This window comes from Phaseolus vulgaris, chromosome 8 (genome assembly GCF_051622355.1).
Source record: "Phaseolus vulgaris cultivar YP4 chromosome 8, ASM5162235v1, whole genome shotgun sequence".
Taxonomy (NCBI): Eukaryota; Viridiplantae; Streptophyta; class Magnoliopsida; order Fabales; family Fabaceae; genus Phaseolus; species Phaseolus vulgaris.
In genome coordinates, this window is record NC_143505.1 from 34,145,048 (window position 1) to 34,170,325 (window position 25,278).

The 25,278-nt window shown below is 37.6% G+C and overlaps 1 protein-coding gene across 4 annotated transcripts; it reads left to right on the forward strand.

The window, feature by feature from the left end:
- Window positions 1-1,105: 1,105 nt before the first annotated feature.
- Window positions 1,106-17,288, forward strand: LOC137824340 (transcription factor GTE6). Of its 4 annotated transcripts, none has more exons than XM_068629949.2 (7): window positions 1,106-1,301; window positions 1,866-2,212; window positions 2,776-2,970; window positions 13,718-13,807; window positions 14,350-14,408; window positions 16,664-16,814; window positions 16,929-17,288. In XM_068629949.2, the coding sequence occupies exons 2-7, from the start codon at window positions 1,898-1,900 to the stop codon at window positions 17,010-17,012; spliced, it is 894 nt and encodes a 297-aa protein (XP_068486050.2). In that variant the 5' UTR covers window positions 1,106-1,301; window positions 1,866-1,897; the 3' UTR covers window positions 17,013-17,288. The 4 variants fall into 4 exon arrangements, 3 of the variants coding, with proteins under 3 accessions (XP_068486050.2, XP_068486051.2, XP_090150424.1); XR_016515028.1 differs by having other exon boundaries at window positions 1,118-1,301; window positions 14,354-14,408; XM_068629950.2 differs by lacking the exon at window positions 13,718-13,807 and having other exon boundaries at window positions 1,119-1,301.
- Window positions 17,289-25,278: the final 7,990 nt, after the last annotated feature.

A 25,278-nucleotide genomic window follows, 5' to 3' on the forward strand; every position in this document is an offset into this window, starting at 1 on the left:
CTCAAGAACCTGCAAAGAAACGATACGGCGCCGCTGCGGCCGATCGCACTCCGACGCTCAAGTCAGTGACGGTATCACCAAATACTAAGAACGAGAACCGTGCAAAAACTCTCTCTCACAACAGCTCTGTCACTCGCAAGCGTAAAGTGTATGAACTGAACGCGCGTACCTTAGAAAATCTGTTAAGAACTCTTATATACCTGGTGGTTTTCTCTCTCCTGGCAGTTACAGCCCTGGACACGTGGCTCGCATCCAACTGTACACGTGCCATCATCTGGAGGCTCCCTGACTTGGCGCTGCTTCTACTCTTATTTTGGTTAAGTTACTTATGCATGGTACTGCCCAGTGCATAGCTAACTCAGGAGTGCGATCTCTACTGAAACTGGCGAGTTAGGGCCTTCATACTCCTTCCCTGTGGTCTCGCCGGTCGCCTTCATAATCTGCTTCTCCTTTATCTTCGGCGATGTGCTTGTTCTGGCGATCTCCGTCTGCTTGGTCGCCTGAGTCTCATCTGGCGACTTCATCCTCAACCTGGCGATCGCCTATTCTGGTAAGCTGGAGATTGGAACACGCCAACTTAACAATCGGCGACTACACGTGCCTCCCGACTTCCTTCCTAACTGCCAACCTGGCGCCTTGTCAACACGCCTACACTGTAGCAGGGTGCCACGTCATCATACCCGACCACCAGGGCTGTACATTATCTAATCAAATCTAAGTAAAGAGGAACAATCGTCATGTGGGTCATTGGAATTTGTTTATGAAATATTTGATTAAATAAAGTAATATTAATTTGAAAAGAAACTAAAAAAAATTAAAATACTAAAAATTTAAAAAAATGGAAAAAACAGAAAAATATCATTTTATATGAAAAAAATAAAAATTTAATATTTAGTTTTAAAAAAATGTGAAAATATAAAAACATTTGGTTTCTATTGTCTTAAATATATCTTATTTCTTGAAATAATATTAAAAAATAATAAATGTTTTTAGATATAATTATATTTTAATTTTAATTTTAATTTTAATATAAGACAAAAGAAAATAATCTTTGGATTCCGATAAGACCAAATTGTTATTTATATGTTGGCACTAAAAGGGCAACAGGAAAAGTTTTTTGCACCTAGAAATTGAGGGAGGGCAAATTTTTATTTTTAAACCTAGGAATTGAGAGATGGGAAATAGGGGACAGCCGCAGCAAAAGAAAGAAAAAGGAAGCTAAAAACAGAGAACACACCAAAGGGAGGAAGTCGAAGGAGTTTTTTCTTCTATCATCCTGGAGGCAACGAAAAGCTTGAGAGGTAATTTTTCTTTAACGTTAACTGTAAGCATTCTGTCAAAGTTACCACCTATATACTACCGCCCTCATCGTTGGAGAGAAACGGGATTGGAGGAGATGCTATGGTACAGTGGTCGTGCATTACTACATTTGCAGAGAAGAAAAGTTGGAATTGGGTGCTTGGTCATGTATAAGAATGTTGCTGATGTTTGATACAAGGGTCTTGTGATGAATTTTATTGGTTTTTCGTTTCAAGAACTCTGGTTCTATCGGAGACCCCAATGGTAGGCCATAATATAATATTCAATGGTATAAATATATTACACCTTTTATAAGAAATGAATGGGAAAAGGAATATTAATATGTCTTTTATTATGAATGAGCTCATGTGATGCAGTGCGGTTTAGTTTTTTTTTTCTCCCATACGTGTTTCGTTTTCTTTCTCTCATGTTAGCTTATGATGTTACATTCAATTATATATATATATATATATATATATATAATTGAATGAGTGTTTTCAAGTCCTTGACCAGTATCTATTTATTTTTATTTTTTTATTGATTTGAATCTTTTGTTGTTAATGTAGTGGACACTTGCTCTGCTTCACCATTTTCTGCCATGTCAATTGACTCAAGTTTTACTGCATCTGAAAAATATGAAAGAGTAGGGCCTGATTACTTTGGGTATTACTCTTCTGAAATTGCAAATCTATTGTCACAAGATGAGGATGTATTTCCTGTTTCTGACAAAATCCCTGAGTTACCTAAAAGTAAATATGAAGAGGGAAGAAAAAAGAGTTTAGTCAATCAGGGTGATAACTCTGGTCCGCTATTTAGTAATGGGGTTGGAGCTGGGCTTTCAGACTTTAGAAAGAACAGATTAAAATCCCTGCTCAGACAGGGTGTTATTTCTCTTTCATCTGAAGTTGATGAGGTACATTAAGTCATCTTGAACCTCTTCCTTTTATTACTCGATATTGAAGCTGTCGATGACTCAATGCTGTAACTACTTCCTTTATTAGTAAAATAGAACTTACGGGTTTGAATTTTGTACTTTTCAAAAAATCTTGATAATGTGATATTCCCATTAATCGTGTTTTTTTCTTCTTTATTTCTCATTCAATCATTTATTAAGAGGGGTCTTTTAATAAGATTTTTAATTTATGACCCTTCATATGAAGATCACATGATAATCAATCAGCGATATAACTCAATCTACATCAACCTTAGCATGTAAGATTGGGATGCAATTTTTAAAGGTCAATCATTTTCCAGGCTACCTATTCCCCTTCCCTTGATTCCCTTCACCTCCATATCCCAAATGACTACATGATATTGATGAAGGATTTAATTTGGGAAATTCTAATTGTGAATATTTGATTATTTCTATTCAGTTTATCCTCATGCCTTCCATTTCAAAATTTATGCATGTGGTTTACTATCTTGTGTAAATGTACGGTATTTAGACATGTTACTGACTATTTAAATGAAAAGTAGGTAGTAGAGCCCGTTTTTGCGGCATATCATTTGCAATCCAAGATAAAATGTAAATCAGATTCCTTGAACGATACAGTGATTGCATCTGATGATGTAGTGCAAGGTCCTAGGAAAAAGCTAAAGGTGTCCTCATCTTCATCTTCAACCAGGTTTCTTCAACAAACTTCTAATGTCAATCCTCAATGCAATACCAAGGTATAATTTTTGTCTTGGATTTTTTATTTGATTTGGTCTTTTCTTTTCTTTCCCCCTCAATCATAAAATTTTAGTTGGATAAATATTTGTGCTTACCATTGATGTGGATTCCTCCTCTTCATTTCCTTTGTGCTTTTCCAAAAAGGCTAAAGTTTTTTAATAACAAAAAATGACTAATTTGCATTGAGAATTGACCACTGAGCCTCACCATTTAACCTATTTACGTAGAAGATAAGATGATGAATTCAGCCATGTTTTGTTTATGACTATGCATGGGTTTGGTCAATAATTTAAAATGAAATTCAATAGTAGTTGATGTAGTAGCCATGGTTTTAAATTGCAGTTATGTTATTGTAGGATACACCCAAACCACAATCAGATGGGATTATAGCTTCATTAATTAGAAGAATCAATACTAGTCTATGGTTTTTTCTAATTCATTCATCTTCTCTCTTATAACTTGAGTCCAATTTTCATGTTTTCTGGGATGACACAAGAATTTTTGTGGCATCAATGACCACAATAAAACTTCAATGTCTATTAGAGAGATTGTTAGTGCAAACTTATTGAGAAATATGATATTTAACACAATCTTTTTCAATTTCTGAGCATAATGGGTAAATTCTCAGTAACACTTTTTCTGTAAGGAATTTGTCTTCATTTTTCTTACTACCAAATGGTTCTATCTTTGTGTCAAGTGCTTGCTCTCCTTGAAGTGGAGGGTTGACAAAAAAGGATTATGTTTTGTAAAATATGGCATCCATTGTGATAAAGAAATAATGACTATGAGAGTGATAACATTTGTACCTTTATTTTTTAGAAGGTTATCCAAGAAAGATAGATTTAAGAGTTCTAGAATCTAATTTATTTTGATTAGAATGGAGAGTCAACAAAAATAACATAGGCAAAGACCTAACACGATAGATTTGACACTAGGGAAAAAGAGAGCTAAAGACAATATAGATTCAATGGGAATAATGCCATTTAAGACACAAGTGGATAACCATTAATGTGATATGTGACGATTATTGTTATCAGTATCGGATAACGGAAAATATCGAAGACTAGAAAATCCTTTATGAAAATATATGGTGGAAGCATTGCGAATAAAAATAAAATAAAATATATCCACATAGATAATAACAAAAGTATAGTATATAAATATGGATAATTTAAAAGAAACCAAAAATATAATTGTAATTGAAAATAATGAAAGACAATGAATAACTATCATGTCTTAAGAAATTCAAATAGCAATAGAATCAAATTAAAACACCACAAATTTCAAGTTCAAAACTTAAAATACAACCACACATAAGGAAGGAGTTGTTGGTTCAAGGGTAGACTTGTAGTTTGTGGTGGCAATTGCAATAGTGGTAGCAACAACATCAACAAAAACAGTGGCAATGCCATCGTCAAGACTACACAAAAATAAAGGAGACCGATTGTTCAATGTGTCTAGGATGGCCTAGGTCAATGTTTTGTTGTAGTTTTAGGCAGAGTTGTATGGCCAACTCATCTTTTTAAAAGAAAAAACACTTAGGTTGACTCTGTAGGAAAACTAAGAAGAAAAGAAAGAATATTAGGGTTTTCACTATCTCAGGTTGCGTCACGTAGATCCAAGGCTTCTTCTTTGTTTTGCATGACCGTTGCCGTTACTCCTTCGTTTTGCATGACCACCTGGCTAGTCCTTCATTTCTCATGACTGCTGCTAGTACTCCTTTGTTTCGCACGACTGCCATTCTACTCTTTCATTTCTCATGATTGTCGCTACTACTCCTTCGTTACACATGATTGCTGTTGCTACTCCGTTTCGCAAGGTTGTCGTTGCTACACCTTTGTTTCGCACGATTGTCATTGCTACACCTTTGTTTCACATGATTGTCATTGGTACACCTTTGTTTTACATGGCTACCATTGCTATTCCTTCGCTTCGCACAAGAACCACACTACTTCGTTTCGCACGAGGGTCGTGTTGTCACATCACAACATCCACCATGTCTGTTCCAAGATGCTATTGTGTGAAACCCAAAGCATCCACGAAGGGCTTTACGGAAAATTCGCATCACCATTACCATGTTGCAGCAAGCTATAACGCCACCATCGATTTTTGCCATAGTATCGCAATAACATATTTTTAATAGCTGTAGTGACAATTAACACTTCTTCCCTGTAAAGAGAGCTTTAGCTACTTTTAAGGGATGGTGATTGATGGAGATCTCCTTGGCTCCATGCTAGTTCTTCGGTTGAATTGGTGATTTGATGGAGAATGTAGCGGAAAGTGGAAGATAAATTGGGTAGTAATGACCGTGAGCTGTATGCAAAGAGGAGATTAGGTTGCTTTGAAGAGGTTAGGCCAACTTCAAGCTAGTTCTCTAGGCTAGTTCACTAGGCAAAGTAATGAAAAGAGAGTTGAGACTCAAAGAGAAAGGTTGGAAGAAATTCAACAACATTTCATTATAATATTCAAGTCTGAATTTTACATGGTGCATATGTCCATTTATAGATGAAGCTTGCAGGCCATGTTTATAACCCTAACTTGCATGCTAGGGTAGAAACCCTAACTTGCCGCCCATGCCCTCCCAAACCTTTAACTTGGAGTGCAAGCTTCTCATAGGGTTAGGGTTAAGCATGTGCTTCATCTTAGGTTTATGGTTTGAAGCAAACCCCTCCTTTGTGATTTAGGCACCTCATCCTACTCTATTTAGCTCAGAATACAAAGTTGAAAAATAGTTCGACACAAAATACAAGGTTGTAAAACCTTACACTACTCTATACATGTATGTACAAGGCTTAAGAGAATGAGATTTATGTATTTTTGTTTCCTCTTATGCATTTCTCTTAGCCCGAGTTGGTGGTGACTTGATGGACCTCCATCAACGATTCTTTCTTTTTGTAGCCTCATTTTGTTGTGGAGTGTAACACATGTTAGTTTATGGACAATCCTATTAAGGGACATAAATTTAGACAATTCATGATTACATATTTAGTACAATTATTGGACCTAATTCTTTTGATGATTTTTCCAAATTCAATTTTGACTAGACTGAAAAAATTAACAAAGATTTGAAAGGCCTTAAATTTTTATTTCTATGTGACGTGGGTATAATCATCAGTGGATTCTAAACAAGTAGTAACAATCCGTTTGCCCACAAAGATAGGTTCTAAACAAGTCTCTAAACATCAGTGGATTAAATCAAAAACGAAATTACTCTCTTTAGTGGTGGTGCTTTCACATTTAGCAAATATCATAATTGAAAGACTCACTAGACTCTTTGGTAAATAGGCGGGTGAACAATGATTTGATGAGGTTGAATGAGGGATGTACAATTCTTTTATGATGAATGCCATATTTTCGAATTTGCCCATGTTTCTATTGTTGCTAATTGGCTTATGGACCTCACTTGTTTTGTTTGGGTCCTTGGACTTTAACACATAGAACTTTGCTCCTTAGTAGTTAAAATCATCTTCCTCGTGCCAAGGTCCTAAAAGACATAAGAAGCAAATAAGTTATTGAACAATTCGAGTCGTTTGTAAGTTTATGTATAAAACACCTTTTAATTTAGGAGATGATTCGAACACTATTTTTGGACCTACAAATGGGTATACTATATCTATTTGCAACTTAAATGAGTTGTTCTTCATTCATTTAACCATATGAATTAGAAAACATAGGTGTTGGAATCATGTGATCATTGCTTCTAAATCAAGAATCCAAACACCCTGAGCTACATGCCTAGTCGTATTGAATGGACTCTTACCTCTCGTGGACATGGTATATGATCTAAAGGATTCACTCATTGATTAAATCATTCTCAAATGATCAAGTTCTTCCTTATAGGTTTTGATATCAAGATTTGATTAAGGAGGAGCACTTGGTTAATTAATTTCTTCATGTTTTGAGGTAATATTATCGGCCATTTTTGTGAGGTTCCTTTGTTGACTTTGATGTGCTCTAGTACTTTGTTCTCTCGTGGAGTTTGAAGCATGTTTCCTTGGTATACCTAGATCTTCTAGAATATGAGCAATATGATCCATGGCTGCCTTTTGGAGAGGGCTTTCTTCCATTATTTGATGATCTCTTGACAATCCTTTTTTCCTATTGCCATGATAGAGCTTGTGTTGGTCATTCCTCAAATCAATAACTCTTATGATTTTCTTTTCCTTTAAACAATATACAAAATACTTTTTTGTACTTGTATTGGGTCATATTCATGGTTTATTCCACATAGGAATTTAAAGATTCTTTTTACTTGAAAATGATTAATCTGAATGAGAGAATATTTATTCAATTCATTGATTAGAAATAGCATATCAACCTCTATACATAGAGAACTCTAACCCTAAGGTAATGGTTACAAAGAGATCTCTAGAATTTTCTAATAGCTTATAACAATATACTTAATATCTTACGAGCAACACTCCCCCATGAGTTGGTGAACGGATGGATATCTATCATTCCCAACTTGCATGTGAGATCATGAGATTGTTTAGTGGGACGACCTTTTTGTAAACATATTTGTTAATCAAAGCCTATACGGGACATAAAAAGTAATGATAATGTCGCTATCCAGTTTCTCTTTAATAAAGTGTCAATCTATCTTTATGTGCTTGGTCTTATCATGATGAGTTGGATTGTGAACAATGTTAGTAGCTGATTTATTATCATAATAAGTAATCATAGACTCTTCGCATGTCACTTGAAGATCATTTAGAATAATTCTCAGCCATAACAATTCACATACCCCAAGTGCCATAATTCGAAATTCAATCTTTGTATTGCAACAACATTTTGTTTCTTCTCCAAGTCACCAAATTTTCATCCAAGAACATGCAAAATATCCTGAGGTGGATTTCCTATCTGTGATAGACCCTACGTAATATGCATCAACATATACTTCGATTTTTAACATTTCATTCCTCTTGGATTTGTCTTGAAATATTCTTGGACTAGGTTAGGTTGCTTTTGTCTCCTTTGGTATTGTATAAGAAAGATTGCTTTGCAAGTTGATATACATCACATTAATTAGGAAGAGAACATAAACTTTGGAACAAAAAAGGTGTGTCCAAGACGATAATGGATAATCCGAGAGGACTCAAAAGTAATGCAACACTGTAGACAAGAGGTAGCCATTTTTCTACTTATAGTATCCTTAGTTCCTTGGTTGTTAAAGCAATAAAACCTTCCTTATTCCTTAATAGTTCCAATCGTCCTCTCTGTGGCAAGATCCTCAAAAACACAATGAAGGTTAGAGAACAATTTAGGTCATGAGTAAGTTTTAGAATTGAAATAAGGTTATTAGAAAGTTTTGGAACATAAATGACATCTTTAAGGCCGAGGGATGACAAAAGAGAAATATTGCCATGTCTAGTTATTGGGATATGGGTCCCTTGGCGGTAGTTATGTGGTTACCAGAAAGAGATGAATAAGGGGTCATATGGGTTGTTGCACTAGAGTTCTTATATAAATTTTAGAAGCATTCAAAGAGGAATTGAAGAGTTCTTATATAAATTTTAGAAGCATTCAAAGAGGAATTGAGTTCTTTCTCAACAGTCATGGTTAATTTCAAGATGTATTGCAGGCATAAGAAGATGAAAGAATCTTGCAAGATTTTCCAGAATATGAAGTTGCTTGATAGGCCTTTTGCATGGGTTGTCCTTTTAATTTTGCTAGACGATTGATAGCTTTCTGCTTTTCATGTAGCATGAAGCATTAATGTGGTTAGATTTCTTACAATGAAAGTACTAGTGATCCTCCTTGTCTTTTAAGTTGAGTTTTATATTTCCAAAATTTGAAGTCCCAAGTTTGGAAGCCTTTCCAATGAACATGGTAGTTCCTTCAGCGGATGACTGATTCATCATAATCATTCAACGAGTCTTCTCACCTCAGACAATCCAAAAGACTTCAGAAAGAGAAGAAAGTCCTTCCTTCCTAAGAATTTGTGCCCTAACAGGGTCATATTCAGGATTTAATCCTGATTAGAACTTTAATATCTATATCATTCAACGAACTGAGAAGAGTTACGAGTATATGAAAAATTATATTCATAGATCTATGCATGCATCAACACTTAGTTTCTAGGGTGAGGTTTGGAAGCCTTTCCAATGAACATGGTAGTTCCTTCAACGGATGACTGATTCATCATAATCATTCAACGAGTCTTCTCACCTCAGACAATCCAAAAGACTTCAGAAAGAGAAGAAAGTCCTTCCTTCCTAAGAATTTGTGCCCTAACAGGGTCATATTCAGGATTTAATCCTGATTAGAACTTTAATATCTATATCATTCAACGAACTGAGAAGAGTTATGAGTATATGAAAAATTATATTCATAGATCTATGCATGCATCAACACTTAGTTTCTAGGGTGAGGTTTGGAAGCCTTTCCAATGAACATGGTAGTTCCTTCAACGGATGACTGATTCATCATAATCATTCAACGAGTCTTCTCACCTCAGACAATCCAAAAGACTTCAGAAAGAGAAGAAAGTCCTTCCTTCCTAAGAATTTGTGCCCTAACAGGGTCATATTCAGGATTTAATCCTGATTAGAACTTTAATATCTATATCATTCAACGAACTGAGAAGAGTTACGAGTATATGAAAAATTATATTCATAGATCTATGCATGCATCAACACTTAGTTTCTAGGGTGAGGTTTGGAAGCCTTTCCAATGAACATGGTAGTTCCTTCAACGGATGACTGATTCATCATAATCATTCAACGAGTCTTCTCACCTCAGACAATCCAAAAGACTTCAGAAAGAGAAGAAAGTCCTTCCTTCCTAAGAATTTGTGCCCTAACAGGGTCATATTCAGGATTTAATCCTGATTAGAACTTTAATATCTATATCATTCAACGAACTGAGAAGAGTTACGAGTATATGAAAAATTATATTCATAGATCTATGCATGCATCAACACTTAGTTTCTAGGGTGAGGTTTGGAAGCCTTTCCAATGAACATGGTAGTTCCTTCAACGGATGACTGATTCATCATAATCATTCAACGAGTCTTCTCACCTCAGACAATCCAAAAGACTTCAGAAAGAGAAGAAAGTCCTTCCTTCCTAAGAATTTGTGCCCTAACAGGGTCATATTCAGGATTTAATCCTAATTAGAACTTTAATATCTATGTCATTCAACGAACTGAGCAAGAGTTACGAGTATATGAAAAATTATATTCATAGATCTATGCATGCATCAACACTTAGTTTCTAGAGTGAGGTTAGGCCAACACTTCTAGGAGAAGACAACTCTAAAGAGAATTTTGAACAAGTAAAAGTGTCTCAATTGGACATCATTTCATTATTCAAATCAAAGTTAAAAAACATGTACAAGAGACTCCTATTTATAGGAGAAAGTCTCTCAAAACCTCTGAAATGAGAGTGTGACAAGTGTCACCACCTTATAGGTGCAAATACTCTCCGTTGAGGAGAAGACATGTGGAGCGTCATGCCTTTCTTGCCTACATTTCTATTTGCACCCCTCTTTTACTATTTTACACTTACTTTCTTTTCTATTTACATCCTTCTATACTTTGACCCAAATACAAGGCCTAAAACTTCCTAACTCCTCTATACAATTTTTAGAAGGTTAAGAAGAAGAAAAAAACTTTACAATATCTTCAGTAAGTCTCAATCTTCGTCCATCTTCTTAGCCGAAAGTTTCGAGGCCGAATGGTTTTCATCAAAGATAGTCATCCTTCTCCACATGATCATCATTTTCATTAATGTTATCATCTCCTCCATGACCTACGCGATTATTTGCAATTGGAGGAGCCTCCAAAAAATCCATAGGTGCAACAACACCACCAATAGCATTTTCATCTTCTCCAACTTCAACTAAGATGTCTTCATCTTAAGTATCTAAAGTTGAATTTGCTTCATTCTCCTCCATAGTCTATTCACCATAAGAAGCAATATCATCAATGTTGTAGTCATTTGTTTTCCTAACATCATAAATATGGCACCATTTTTTACAACCCACTAAATTATTATCTTTAGCTCTTCACTCTTTTCTACATTAAATGGAATATCATTGTTGTAGAAAAATAGAGCAATTACTTGACATGCATCCTCCCTTTCACTTTTCTTGTAGGTTGACCTTTTCTTGAAATTACTTGACGAGTCCTCACTCTTTTTCCTGGCTTAGTCTTTTTTTGAGCATTTTGAATCACCTATTCTACTTCCTTATTCTCTTGATTTTGATTTCTTAATCAAATTTTCCTCCAGCACATAAATCACATCCAACATTATTTTTTTAACATTCAAGAACTTCTATACATGCTCCAACATCCTCTGAAGTTCCTATTAGATGGTGCTTCAATTGATAAATTCCACCCATCAATACTTTCTCACAATATTTACATTTCACATTTCACATTTCTTGCTTTCCCATCAATTGAAATACCCTTGCTCCAATTCCACTTTCGCTTCTAGGAGCTCCACTTGAACCACCTCATGGCATTTTTTTCCTTCAAATTCTAAATAAACTGAAAACTCCAACAATAACATAACATTTGAGCAGAACAACAAAAAGAAACGAGAAGGATAACAAAAGAAGTGACCAGAGAGTGAGTAGGATATAAAGAGCGAGCACCACTGACTGCAAAGGCAACATCGACAAAAATGGTCATGACTCTTAAGCCTTGTTAGGTCGGCAGCAATGAAGCTTTGTGCGAGTGCCCTGATGGTTGTTGGTGATGGCAATGATGATGTTCAATAGTAGCAACAATGGTGACGATGATGTAAACATCAAGAGTTGTGTGAACAAGTGTTGGGCCCTTTTTGGGTTGGGTTAGGTAAGCTTTAAGCCAAGAATGGGTTGTCAAACCTGAGCTTCACAAGACTAGAAGGATTGACGTGGCCCATGATCTCATGATTTGATGAGCTTCATTGAGATCTCGTAGCGATCTGTGCCTCCTGTGATCTAGCTTCCTTGTTAGCTTGTGGTGTGCTACGTACTTGCAAGATTGTGCAATATTGGGACTTTACTCACGATTTTGACAACATTGGTGCCATAAATAGTCCATACTCAAGCCTTGTGCTTTTAGTTAAAAAGAAAGATGGAAGTTGGAGATTGTGTATGGGCTACAAAACCTTAAATGAAAGAACTATTTTAAATAAGGTCTTTATTCCTATGATTGAAGAACTATATGGAGCTAAATATGTTTCTAAAATAGACTTAAGGGCATGTTGTAATATTCCTTGGCGGTTCTTTGTAAAATAATCGTTTGGGTGGGGACTTATAAAGACATCGTAAGCAAGACCCATATTGACAAATAACCAACTTGCAATGTCTTAAAATATTGTTTTCAATTATAAATTATTGAATCGTCCATTTGGATATATAAAAACTCATCAATTTGAAAAGATCATAAAACGTGAAATTTCAAAATTATTTTTGAGATAGTTAACTTGCCTTTATTGAAAAGGTTACACAAGTTACTTGTTAGCAACACCTAACAACTTTGAATACGTACTACATTTGTAGAAATACAAAATAGCTAAGTACATACTGTACTGGATCCTTGTCAAATTTATAAATATTAAAAAAATTGACCCATTTTTGCCTCCCATTCAAGATACTTCTTTGGATCAATTGTGCCATAAAACTTTGGGATCTTCATGTTTGGCTTTTGCACTTTGTATCAGAAGGAGTCCCCCACTTTTCTTAAAGTCTACAATCTATTTTCTCATTGCTTCCATAGTTAGAAGAACTTTTGGATGCTTTCTATTTTTCAAAATAATACTTATCCTGTTCAAATTTTCTTTTTCTTGAAATTGTTTCCTTTCTTCATCAAATTGTCTATCTCGTGAATTTTTCTTTCAATTGTTCATTTTCCAACTTGTATTTGGAGGCATGAGGAGAAAGAGTAGAAGAAATACTTGACATTTTCCCTATAAAATCCAAAAAGAACTAAAACAACAAAATAGTTACAAATCAACAGAACTAGAAAATGTATCCTATGCCTTACAATGTATCCTATGCCTTACAAATCAACAGAACTAGTTTCTTAGATTATATTAGGTACGATCAAAGATCAATAACCTGAACTAAGGAGCCAAATCAAATAGGAACAAAGAGAAGAGACTACTGATAATATGAGATTAAGACACCCACCATGTATGAGTTAATTTGCCAAATCAAAAGAATCAATAGAAAATCTTGCATATAGGTTTTAGAAAAATATGATTTACGCATTTTAACTACTTTTTCTTATGCAATTAACATATATATGATTCAGTTATTGAGTTCCAAAGTTAAACATAACATTAAGTTATGATTCAAGATAAGATTTGAACACTTAATTCTAATGTTTTAAATTAATCAATCAAGTCATAAGTAAGCTCAAACTAATATTTGATCAAAACTTGTTATGTTGGAAGCAATTCCTTCAAACTAAACAATTTGTTACATGTTAAGTCAATTTGCCACAGATAATTCTGTTTTCAGAGTTTCATCCTGACAAGTGATGTTGTGATCGAGGTTAAGTCAACATTTTTTGAGTTTCAGAATATAAGCTAATAACCCTAAAATCAGGTTCAAACAATTATTATTTTATTGAAGATGTCATTTGTGGATGCAGTATAGGTTACCCTCTCCATACTAAGTCTAAGGGTACACACTATAATTCATGCTCAGAAATTTCCTTGTATTCTTAATTCATACAATGTTACTTGCACAATATGCTTCCAAAGGGGAACTAACTTTCATACTTTCATCCATTTCTTTTTAAATTTTTAGATTAGTGATGATGTTCAATTCCTACTAGAGAATGATAGTGTGGAGGTCGTGGAGATGGTGAAGAAATATTCCAACGAACTCTCTAAAACTGTAATTTTTCTTGAACTTCTGTGTTTCCGAAGTTACTATATCCTTAAGTAGTGTTTGGTATTTTTGCATTCCTATGAATCGTGTTTCTTACTAAATTTATATTTGTTAAATCATATTTTCTAGGTATTTTGTGAATTATGTTTCTTTGGAATGTGGTAAATATGTTTGATATGTTGAAAATATTCTCAGGAATGAGACATAATCTTAAAGAAATTCCCTTTGTTGAAATCTTGGATTTCCACCCTCTCTCATGAGGAAGTTTTAGTAAGAAGCTTAATATAATAAAAAATTTCGAATTAATGCTGGATTGTTGTAAATAATTTTTAAAAGTGTCACACCAAAAGTAAGAATTTAACATACTTTAACTGAAGATTTCTGAGAAACTTAAAGAATCCATTTACGAAACACTGCCTAATGTCTTGTATGAGTATCAAAATCATAGTAACTAATGTTTGATTCTATTCCTTAAAACTATGATACTGAAGCATTTGTTTTACATTATATAATATGTTATCTAATTGGTGTTTAATGTTTACTCTTAGCTAGGGTATATGGAAGAAAAACTTGAGTTGCTTCTGGATACTATAATGTTCAAGTGCAGGTATTTTGTGATACTTTTATACCGGATATTTAGAGGAATAATAAATCTTTGTTGCATACTTATTGGTTTAAGTATTTTGATATACAGATTTAGATCAATTGGCACTAATATACAAGACAATAGATCTAATACCATTGGTGGATTTTATTTCATCTCTTTTCAACAAAGTCCAGTGTCGGTTTGAAATCTACAATTATGATCGTGCTCATAAAACATAAAATTGATCCTTAATGTAATAGTGTATTAGAATTTTGAAATTTTGATTGTCTCTTAAAAGAAATAACTTAAATGGCCGAATATATTGTTCTATGTTTAGTGGTATGAAACTAAGGCCTTATGTTTTATGGGCTAAACAACATAAAGACTGTTATAGACTATAGTTATGAAAATAAGGAGCTAATTTTGTATAATTAAGAATATCTAGATTATATATTTAATATTAGAAATGATTTTATTTATTCTTGTATCGTATCTTTGTTATTAAAGGATAAAAAATCTTTTTATTTATTGTATCAATTCCTTTATCTCAATATAAATAAAGTATTCGTACTGTCTCATAAACATAGTTTCAAGTCAATATTTCTCTCGTTGCTAGAGTTTAATATGGTATCTGGAGTCTTTTTCAAAATCGTGTTGGCTCGGTAGACCCATTGTCTCTAGAAGTTTTATTTTATTTTTTTCTTTGCAAACTTCTCTCCCTGGTTTGCTTTTACTGTTCCAGGGCTGCCTTTGGCAAGTTTTTAGGTTACATTCTAGCGACCACCATTTTTGGAAATGTACTGTGCCAATATCTCCAACTGTCCAATCGCCATTATGAGCCACCCATCCACGTGACTTGATACGACTTTTCTTCTAAAGCAGCCACATCTTCCATTAGGAAGACTGACCAACCTTTGCCACATGTCTCCCAGGTCATTTCTCATAGCTTCCTGGGTGACGTTGATACGTTTGTTGTAGACGTACTAAGAAATAAAATATTTAACACAAGACCTTTGTTTTCTTTCCTTGGCAATAGGCATACCATCACTAACGTTTACCTAGGGGTGGCAAAGCGCGGCGGGCCATGCAGGTCGGCTCGCAGTAAAAACCAATGCAGGTCGGCTCGCAGTAAAAAACGTGGGGGCAGACTCAGTTTTTCAATCCGCTGAACCGTCTCAGCCCGCCCTGCATAACTTGCAGCCTGCACGGGCCATCAACGGAGCGGAGCGGGCCAAGTGCAAGACGGACCGGTCCGCTTTGCCACCCCTACGTTTACCATCATAGTGTTCCTAATGAAGATTTGAGATCAGGAAAAAAGAAAGATTTTTATTGAGTAGGTTGAAAAGAACAATGGATAGGAGACAAATCTCGCCCAAGGGTTTTGGTTTTCCAAAGGATTTATCCTTTGGGAAAAAATCAATTCTCAATTTACAACGGCAACCAATATCCTTACATCCATCCATTTATTTAACTCATTAACACCCTTGCCAACTAATCAGTATCCAAACTGTATTAATTAACTCCCCGTTTCACCGAAACCAAAAAGGGGACCAGCCTCCACATCAAGTCACTCATTGTTGTGTGGCTAAAGAGAGTTTTTCCCTCGTTTGATATTTTTTGTCCAAAGAATTTTCTTCAAATTCATTTTGGGGTTCCTCTTCATCTATTACCTTACCATCCTGGGGCATGCAGGAAGGGTACAACAAAAAGAAAGAATACTATATATTAGAGTCGTCTTCATCTTTTAGAATTCTCTCTCCCCCGAAGTCCGTAGGGACCAATGTTAGATATGAAAATGATAAAGCTTGTACCTCTTCTACACATTTGTTTGTCTCAAGATCTACATGGTGAGGGCTATAAGAATGAGCAATGCAATATACGCAAATCTTCATGACATGGTGAACTTGACATGTGCAGGGGTTGCCCTCTCGTATATACATGATCTTGCCCATTTCAATTGTTCCCATCTTAAACATGGTATACAACTAATTAGTCTTGCTAATACTTTGTCGAATTCACAATTCTGGACTTGAATTAAGTTTGAATTACTTGATAAAAAATTCCCAAAAGAATACAACATTTATGTCTCCAGTCATTTTTTTCATTTTTGTTGAGTCCCAATCTTTCTTTTTATCCTTTTCATTACAAAATCAGTCATAATTTGGTGATTCAAGGGACCTCTAAAACCTTATGCCTACTTTGTTAATCGTTTTCTCCTTTGATGTTAGTATGCATCAGACATATTCTTACACGTATATTTTGACTCCTATTTACAGGTCCATGACCCTTGCTGAAAAACAACAGCTACAGAGTTTAATTCAGAAGCTACCGTCAAGAAATCTCGATCGTGTAGTGGAGTTACTTCGTAGAAATAGGCCAGCAGAAGAACAAAGTTATGACCAAATATTTGTTGATTTGGAAACAGAGGTACTAATTGGGTGTATATAATGTAAAATTAGGTAGATCTTACCTGCATGCTATGTTTTATAGTTACAGACTTTATCAGCATTATAACATGCTTACCCTGTTGATTTTCTGCAGGATAATGCTTCACTCTGGAGATTGTATTACTATGTTGAAGCTGTTGAAAAAGCCAAAAGTCTTTCTTGTAGCATAATGGACTAGTTTTCTAAATGCTTTTGAAAGCCTGAGCCTTATTGATATTTCCTCATAGCTCAGATTTTCAGATCTTCGTAATTCCGGAGTATACAGATTTTTAAACTCTTATCTCTGTTGTGGCAGTAGGAAAACTTAAGTCTATTACTGGGACGTAATGAAGTTTATAGGATTTAGTGTTTTCCCTCGACATGTATATACATTGTACCAGATTGTTATAGCAAAAGGAGACGCGAGATATCCTTCTAGACAAGAATGATAATTCTTTACATTTTCCAACTTCCATTTACTCTCTTTTAATTCTTCCCAATTATAACTGGGCTACAGTTTAAATATAACTTCTATCATATAGAGATTACAGTTTAAAAAGAACCTATATCATATAGAAATCAAGTTATTATAAGAGTTCAAGATGAAAAGAGATTAAGAGGAGCTTATACAAATACTTCAAATGCTATGTAGGATAACCAATGCACAAAAAATTAGAAAAAATATTAAAAATATTTCTTTTAATATTTTTTTAACGTTCTTGTAAATAAAACTGTAGAAAATATTTTTTTTAAGTAAAATTTCACCACACTTAGTTTGGACATAAGTTGACTTTAAAAACAAGTACTTTAGTTTACTTTATGTTTTTTATTTTTCCAAAATGTTTTGAATCATGCAGAAAGTGATGTTTAAAGTTATGATTACACATGTGTCACGGAATTCAATTTTGATGGAGGAGGGCCAAGCACAACCTCCCATGAAAGTCTAAACCCCAAGTCAAGAGCGTCTAGACCTAAGCCAAACGTCTAAGACCAAGCTAGGAGCGTCTAAGATCAAGCTAGGAGTGTCTAAGACCAAGCTAGGAGCGTCTAGGACAAGAAGACTTTGATCAAGCTATGAATGGGAGAATGACATATTGGTACATGTTCCGTGAAGGCCCATCAAGTGTAGCCTAGTTTTAATTGGGGTGTAAATAGAATAGCCATGTGGACAAATGTTTATTTTTCTGCACATTAGAATTAAGGAGGAGTTAACCTTGATTTGCTAAAGGTTTCTATAAGCCTTCACTAATCAAGTTCGGCCATGTGTAAGTTGGAGGGTCATGTGCACCCATGTGCCATGTGCTCCATGTGCCACTTCTTTACATTTCATTTGGCTTACATTTGTGTAGCATTTAGGTCATCAAATCTGGTCCTCTTTAGCCTATAAAAAGAGGAGCCTACACCTTGTATTTTGAAGATTAATTTGAGTAATGTTACGCTGCCCATTTAGTGCCATACTTTGCTCATTGCCTAGTTTCTAGGTTTTAATCTTCTTTCACCATCTATCAAGGGGCTGGCCGAACCTCCCCTCTTTCCACATTCTTCATGCACCTTCAAGGTCACCACAACTCCTAGGAGGACCTTGCCCATCTCCTACATTGAGCTTCCGCACCATATTACCGAACATCCAAGAAGAGCTCCTTGAGAATGCCATCATTTGGTATCAGAGCAAAGGTCCTTCAAAGATGAGTATTTCTTGGTCATTTTCTTTTGAGTTCTTCTTTAATCCGTGTTGTTCTTCATATTCCATATTGTCTTGCTGTTTTTTTAATTTTTGCCTTGAATTGGTGTGCTGTTTGAAAATTTCAATCGGTGCATCTTGTTCAATTGTTCTTGAGCAATCTTTGTGCAATTTTTGGTAGGATTCCATATAGTTTGTGTTGTTGTTTTATTTTAGGTATTTGAGTCCTTATTGCAATTTTAATTGGTTCATATTGTGTTCATTTGAGTCTTTTAATTTCTGAATCTATATGTGTTTTGTCTAGTCATGTTTCTTCCAAAAATGTCATCAAATCATAGTAGTACTTTGTTTGGCTTATTTGTTTCTTGATTTTGGTATAAATGTTTGATTTGAATCTGCTGTGTTTTTTATCCTTTGGTGCCTTTTATTTTTAGCTTGAGTTCATATTTGTGTTTAGATCTACACAAATTCCATTTCACCAATTCCATTGTGTTTTTCTTTTGGTATATCTTGTTGTTTTTTTTTCCAGATTTACAGAATCCCCAGTTTTGCTTAAGAAAATTATTTTCCCACATAAGAAATTTCTGATCCTCTGGATTTTGCAAGATTGAGGTGTTAAGGAAAAGACAAAAAAAGAATCAGTTCAAAAAAACAAATAGAAAAAAAATTATAAATATTATAAAAACAGTGTGCAAATCTGGCGCTACAACTGGCGTAACTGAACACTGATTTTAGAAAATTTATTAAAAAAAATGGTTTATGCGTTTGGAGTGAAACCAACGCCAGAATTTAGTTGAAATCTTGATTTGTTTGCATATAAATTTTCAGAAGCAAATATTAAAAGGCCAGCTCAACATAAATCAGTTAAAATCACGCTCTCTGGACCACAACAATTATTTCAGTGGTGCTGTTTTTTGATTTTGAAATCAAATCTAGTGCTATTCTATAGGTTCCATTTTGTGTGCCATCCTTTCTTTGAGTACCTTTTTATTTGCTTGTCTAATTTCATTGGAACTCTTTCTAGTTGTCACATTTAATTCCTTTTGTGTGGTACTGTTTTTCAAATTAATTTGTTTCTTGCTTTAATTCTTTGACCTCTAAGCTTGGTGGTGGATTAATTATCAATTGGTACTTGATTGAGTGGGATTTGACTTGAGGGGAGTCTAGTTTGCTTAATAGGTGTTGGATTGAAGAATTAATTACCTAATTCCAAGAGGAACAAAGGCAAGGGGCAGAAACAAACACCTTCTAAATAACCACATACATTGGAAGGCCCAACCAAGAAGAGACAACAAAAAGAAGTGCAAATAGAAAAATCAACAAAAGGGAGTTCATATAATTTCTTTTCAACTTAACTCTTGTTAATTACTTGTTTAATTACGCAATTAGACGGTAAGTGTGTCTTCAAGGGCTCCAAGTGTCCAAGAAGCCTCACCTAGGGCCGACTAGTTTAGAACTTTCTAGCTTAGCAATTGTTAATTGTTTTGTTAATTGCTTTTGTTTAGTCTTGTTTAAAGCTTTGATTATTTGTTTTGTTTGTTAAATAGTTTGCATTGTTTTCTTGCATTCAAAATTTGATTTCTACATCCTCATTGTGTTTCAAGTGATTTACCTAAAGAAAGATTTGTGTGAAGGTCTTGAGGGATAGTTTTTGGCTAAGGCAAGACTTGGTATTTAAGTAGTCCATTGTGACTCACCTCTCTTACCTGGAAAACTACCTTCATTAGCTTCCCTCCTCTTTCTTAAAAGTAAAACATTTCTAAACACAAAGTTTTAGTCATGTCTTCTCACTCCTCTAAATCTCTTAAAAGTGAGGTGAAATCCTTGAAATCTCTTTTGAAACAACTTTCCAAGGATATGCAATCAATTTCATCTAAACAATTGGAGAATGAGGCTAAAACTAATAAATTGACTAAAGCAAAGGATGAAAAGTCTCACATTTTAAAAAAATTACCTTCTCATGCATCTATCTCTAAAGATCATGATTCTTTTGGGGAGGGAAGCCTTAGAATAAATGATTATTATCAAGCACCCCCTAGAAGACATAAAAGAGATAGAAAAGAACAAGAAAACCCAAGAGAGGTTAGGGTGGACCAACCACATTTCCATGGAAAAGAAAGTATAGAAGCTTGCCTAGATTGGGAAATGAGGGTAGAAAAATTGTTTGCTTCCCATAAAGAAAGAAAGGAAAGAAAAATACAAAAGAAAAGAGAGGAAGTCGAAAGGGAAGCTAAAGAAAAAGAAAAAGAAAAAGAAAAGCATGAGAAGACCCTTGAGAAACAAAAGGCGTGGGAAAAGAGTGTTCCTTCCCACAAGGTCATTCAACAAGACAAAAGATTTAAAAATACCTTTGAAAATATGTGTCTTGTTGAACAACCTCAAAGCCTTACCTTTTGTAAAGGAACACTTGCAAGCATAGAAAAAAAAGAAGAATCCTTAAAAGAGGCTTGCATAGATTATTTTACATATATACCAAGATATCCCCAAGTGAAGGTCAAGTTATCTATAGGTAATTACCAAACCAATTTTTTATGTGAGGTAGTACCTAAAGAAACTTGTCATGTCTTATTGAGACAACCTTTGCAAAGCATTAAAATTTTCATAAACAATGGTTGTATCAACGAGACTACCTTCACACATAAAAGAAAAACTCTGAATAAAGGAGAACTCATGGGCCAAAATAGAGTTGATAAAACTCTAGAGCTTTTAAAGGGAAAACTTTTGTCGCCCATGAGAAAAGAAGTTCAAAGACATTACCTTAGATACATTTCTTGTTTTACAAATACGCCTAAGGCAATGTCTCATGAACTCTATACTCCTTTACCTTTTGCAAATGATCTTTGGGAAGACATAAACCTCGATTTTATCTTAGAGCTTCCTAGGACAACAAAAGGTTTTTCCATGGATATGGATAAACTCTTCTCTAGATAAGTGTACCGTCCTGGTAGTCGGAAGTGATGACGTGGCAGCGAGCTATTATGTAGGCGTGTTGAGTAGGGCCCATGGCTGGCAGAAGGGAAGGAAGTCGGGGGGCTCGTGTGGTCGCCAATTATTAAGTTGGCGTGCTCCGGGCTCGTGTTGAGATGAAGTCGCCGGATGCGAACCCAGACGACCTAGTGGTTAGAGATCGCCGAAGTCAGATGGTCATTTCCTAGCTAGCCAGAGGATGAGGTCGGGAGGCAGCTTACCTGAACATGCACAGTGAAGCAAGAGAAGTAGATCATGAAGGCGGCCGGCGAGACCACAGAGAAGGTGTGTATGAAGGCACCCGTACTCGCCACGCAGAAGAGATCACGCTCCAAGGAAGCTATGCACTGAGTTGTTTCATGCATAAGTAACTTAGCCAAAAGCCTGAAGAGTAAGAGGTGGCGCCCAAGTCAAGGATGCTCCAGATGGTGACACGTGTACAGCTGGATGCGAGCCACGTGTCCAGATGTGTAACTGTCAGGAGAGAGAAGGTGCACAGGTATATAAGAGATTCTAACGAACTTCTGAGGTACGCACGTTTAGATTACTTCTTTACGCTTGCGAGAACTTGAGTACGCTGAGAGAGAATTTTGCACGGTTCCTTAGAGTTCTTAAGTTTTCTCTTAGTATTTGGTGGTTCAGTCGCTGACTTGGGCGTCGGAGCGTGATCGGCCGCAGCGGCGCCGTTCTGTCTTTTACAGGTTCTTGAGGTGAATCACGGTGAAGGACGGAGGCTAACACGGCGCAGAGGTCGATCTAGGTTTGACGAGGCAAGGTTCTTGCGTCCCGGTCAACAGGCAGGATCATCAGGCGCCCACTGTGGGGCCGTGTAAAACCTGTCCCCATCCGCAGCGTGAGTTCTGGGAAGTTTCTGCAGTTTTGTGTGGTTGTGTGCTGGTGCAACCATTTTCCGCTGTTCATCTAAGCCTTGTTCGGTAGTTTTGTGTTTTCCACTGTTCGTTTGAGTTCTTGTTCGGTGAGGTGAGGTTTTTCGTTGCTTACGCAAGTTTTAATCGGTGAAGATCTAAGTTTCGCCGTTCATTCGGATTTTCGTGGAAGAAGCGGTGATTTGTGGTGGAGTTGTGAGTTTCTGTGAAGGTTCGCTGTTGAGGTTGTGTTCTTGAAGTTCTTTGGAGTTTGCGAAGCTCTGACCGATTGATCGCTGAATCGATCGTTGCTGAAGGAGGTGTTGTTCGTCGCTCATTGTGATCTGTTAAGTTTTAATTTGAAAGATGAGAAGCAACCGCTCAAGTCCAGTTGGGCCAGTTGCTGCTGAAGGCTCCATGACTATGGCACAAATGGTGGAGATCATGCGTGCGTTGCAGGCGAACATGGAAGCCTCGCGCATAGAGCAGGCAAAGATGCATGAGGACCTGGTCGCCTCTCAGGCCAGGAACGAAGAGCTTAGCAGAGTGACTGAGGAATTGCGCCAAGCTCTTCAGGAGCAACGAGGGCGCCCAGTCGCTGAAGAGGTCGCGCCGTCGACGCCGCCTTGCGTTTTTCCCATGCCTTTCGCTCAGGCGATTACGGACACGCCTATCCCTGCGAGTGTGGTACCCGTGAAGGCTGTTTTTACCGGCGTGGAGGATCCTGAGGCACATCTCACCACGTTTCACACGCAGATGATGCTGTCAGGAGGATCGGATGCTGTGTATTGCAAGATGTTTGTGAGCACACTCCAGGGAACAGCACTGGAATGGTTTGTGAGCCTGCCTACAGGTCACATAACCAATTTCCAGCAGTTTCTGAAGCTTTTCGTCGAGCAGTATATAGTGAACAAGGCGCCCCCTAGGGTGTCTTATGATCTGTTCGACATAAGGCAATACCAGGGAGAGTCCCTCAGGGACTACTTGAATCATTTTGGGGCGCAGATGGTCCGCTCGCCGGCCAAGGACGAAGAGATGTTGGTCTACGCCTTCAAGAAGGGCGTGCTGCCGGGACCTTTCTGCGAGGCGCTGATTAGGGCTCACCCCGCCACGTTTGCTGAGGTTAGGCGACTTGCGGTGGCCCACATCGCCGATGAAAGTGAGGTTGCCGAGAAGAGGGGAAGCGTGGCCCCCGCTAGGCCACGTGCACAGACCAGGATCCAGCCCACAGAGGGTGCTGGAGACAGCGGTAGCCAAGAGGGATCAAAGGACTCGCCATCCTTATGATCCAAGGAAGAACAAGGGCAGGGGCCCAGGGTGCCCTCAACTGGCACGTCGGGAATACAATCGCCCGCCGAAGCATAAGTTTGTCATGGGGTTGGCGGACCTGATCGCCATTCCCAATATAGCAGCCAGGCTTAAGGCACCCGAGAAGGTCGGCGACAAGGTGTTGGGACCAAAGCCAGACGCCTGGTGCGAATTCCACCAGGGCTTTGGCCACACTGTGGACTCATGTTTGGCTTTAGGATACCAGCTCGACGACCTGGTCAAGAGCGGGTTCCTAAACGATTACTTGCTGGATAGAAGAACGGGGGGCGCGTCGAGCTCCCAGCCAGCAGGTGGTGAGGCTCAGCAACACGAGATGCCTACTCACGGAGAGATCCACACCATTGCAGGAGGTTTCTCGGGTGGTGGATGCACCGCGTCACAGAGGAAGAAGTATGTGAGGTCTGTGATGATGGTGGACATGTTCGAGGACCACTCACCAGACGTGGACATCAAGTTTACAAGGGAAGATCTCAGGGACGTTGTGCCTCATGACAACAATCCCATAGTCATCTCGCTTGTTACGGCGGGAAGGAAGGTCCACAGGGTTCTGGTGGACCAAGGAAGCTCGACAGATGTGATGTTCTGGCCGACTTTCACACAGTTGCAGTTGCCCCTTGACCAGCTGAGGCCCTATGGAGGGTGTTTGTATGGTTTCGCTGGCGATCAGGTGGAGGTCAGGGGGTATATAGAATTAAGAACTACCTTCACGGAGGAGGCGGGCTCGAGAACGGAGAAAATCAAGTACCTCGTCGTGAATGCTCCCTTAGCATATAACATTCTGTTGGGAAGGCCAACACTCAACAGAATAGGAGCTGTGCCTTCGACCAGGCACATGAAGGTGAAGTTGCCATCAATGGAAGGGGTGGTGATCACCATCAAATCTGACCAGAAGGAAGCTAAGAAGTGCTATGAGAATAGCCTGAAAAACAAGAGGTCAGTAAGGTACATCACAACGACGACGCCTCCCGGTGTGAAGCCCAAGCCAACAGAATGGCGAGTTGTTGGTGCGACGATGGAGGTAGCCGCCGGGGGCGACGTCGCCATGATGGACGCCGATGTTGAGGGGGAGAACGCTGAGCGGGAAGAAGAGGCGAGGAACCGCCCAGAGGAAGCGAGGGAGCTGGGAATCGCCAGGGCGGTGATCGCCAGGGAAGCTAGACCCAAACCCGTCGAGGAATGGCTCGAAAGGGAGATCGGGGGAAAGGTCTTCAAGATGGGAAGATCCTTGGAGGCTGAGCTCCAAGACCAGATTGCCAAGGTGATAGAGCGACATCTGGATGCTTTCGCATGGTCTGCTTCAGACATGCCGGGAATTGACCCCGACTTCTTGTGCCACCATCTAGCAATGGACAACCAGGTCAGGCCGGTGTGACAAAGAAGAAGGAAGTTCAACGAGGAGAGAAGGCAGACGATCAGGGACGAAACCCAGAAGCTCCTCGCTGCAGGCCATATCAGGGAAGTCCAGTACCCTGAGTGGCTAGCCAATGTCGTGCTGGTGAAGAAAAGCAATGGGAAGTGGCGCATGTGCGTCGATTTCACTGACCTGAACAAGGCTTGCCCAAAGGATTCGTATCCTCTGCCAAGCATAGACGCCCTGGTGGACAGTGCTGCAGGGTGTAAGT

Excerpts from the sequence above, each read along its gene's own strand:
- LOC137824340 (XM_068629949.2), top strand. The coding sequence starts at position 1,898 with ATGTCAATTGACTCAAGTTTTACTGCATCTGAAAAATATGAAAGAGTA. Across the intron at positions 13,808-14,349 it reads CCAACGAACTCTCTAAAACT|CTAGGGTATATGGAAGAAAA; the intron begins GTAATTTTTCTT and ends GTTTACTCTTAG. Across the intron at positions 16,815-16,928 it reads TTGTTGATTTGGAAACAGAG|GATAATGCTTCACTCTGGAG; the intron begins GTACTAATTGGG and ends GATTTTCTGCAG.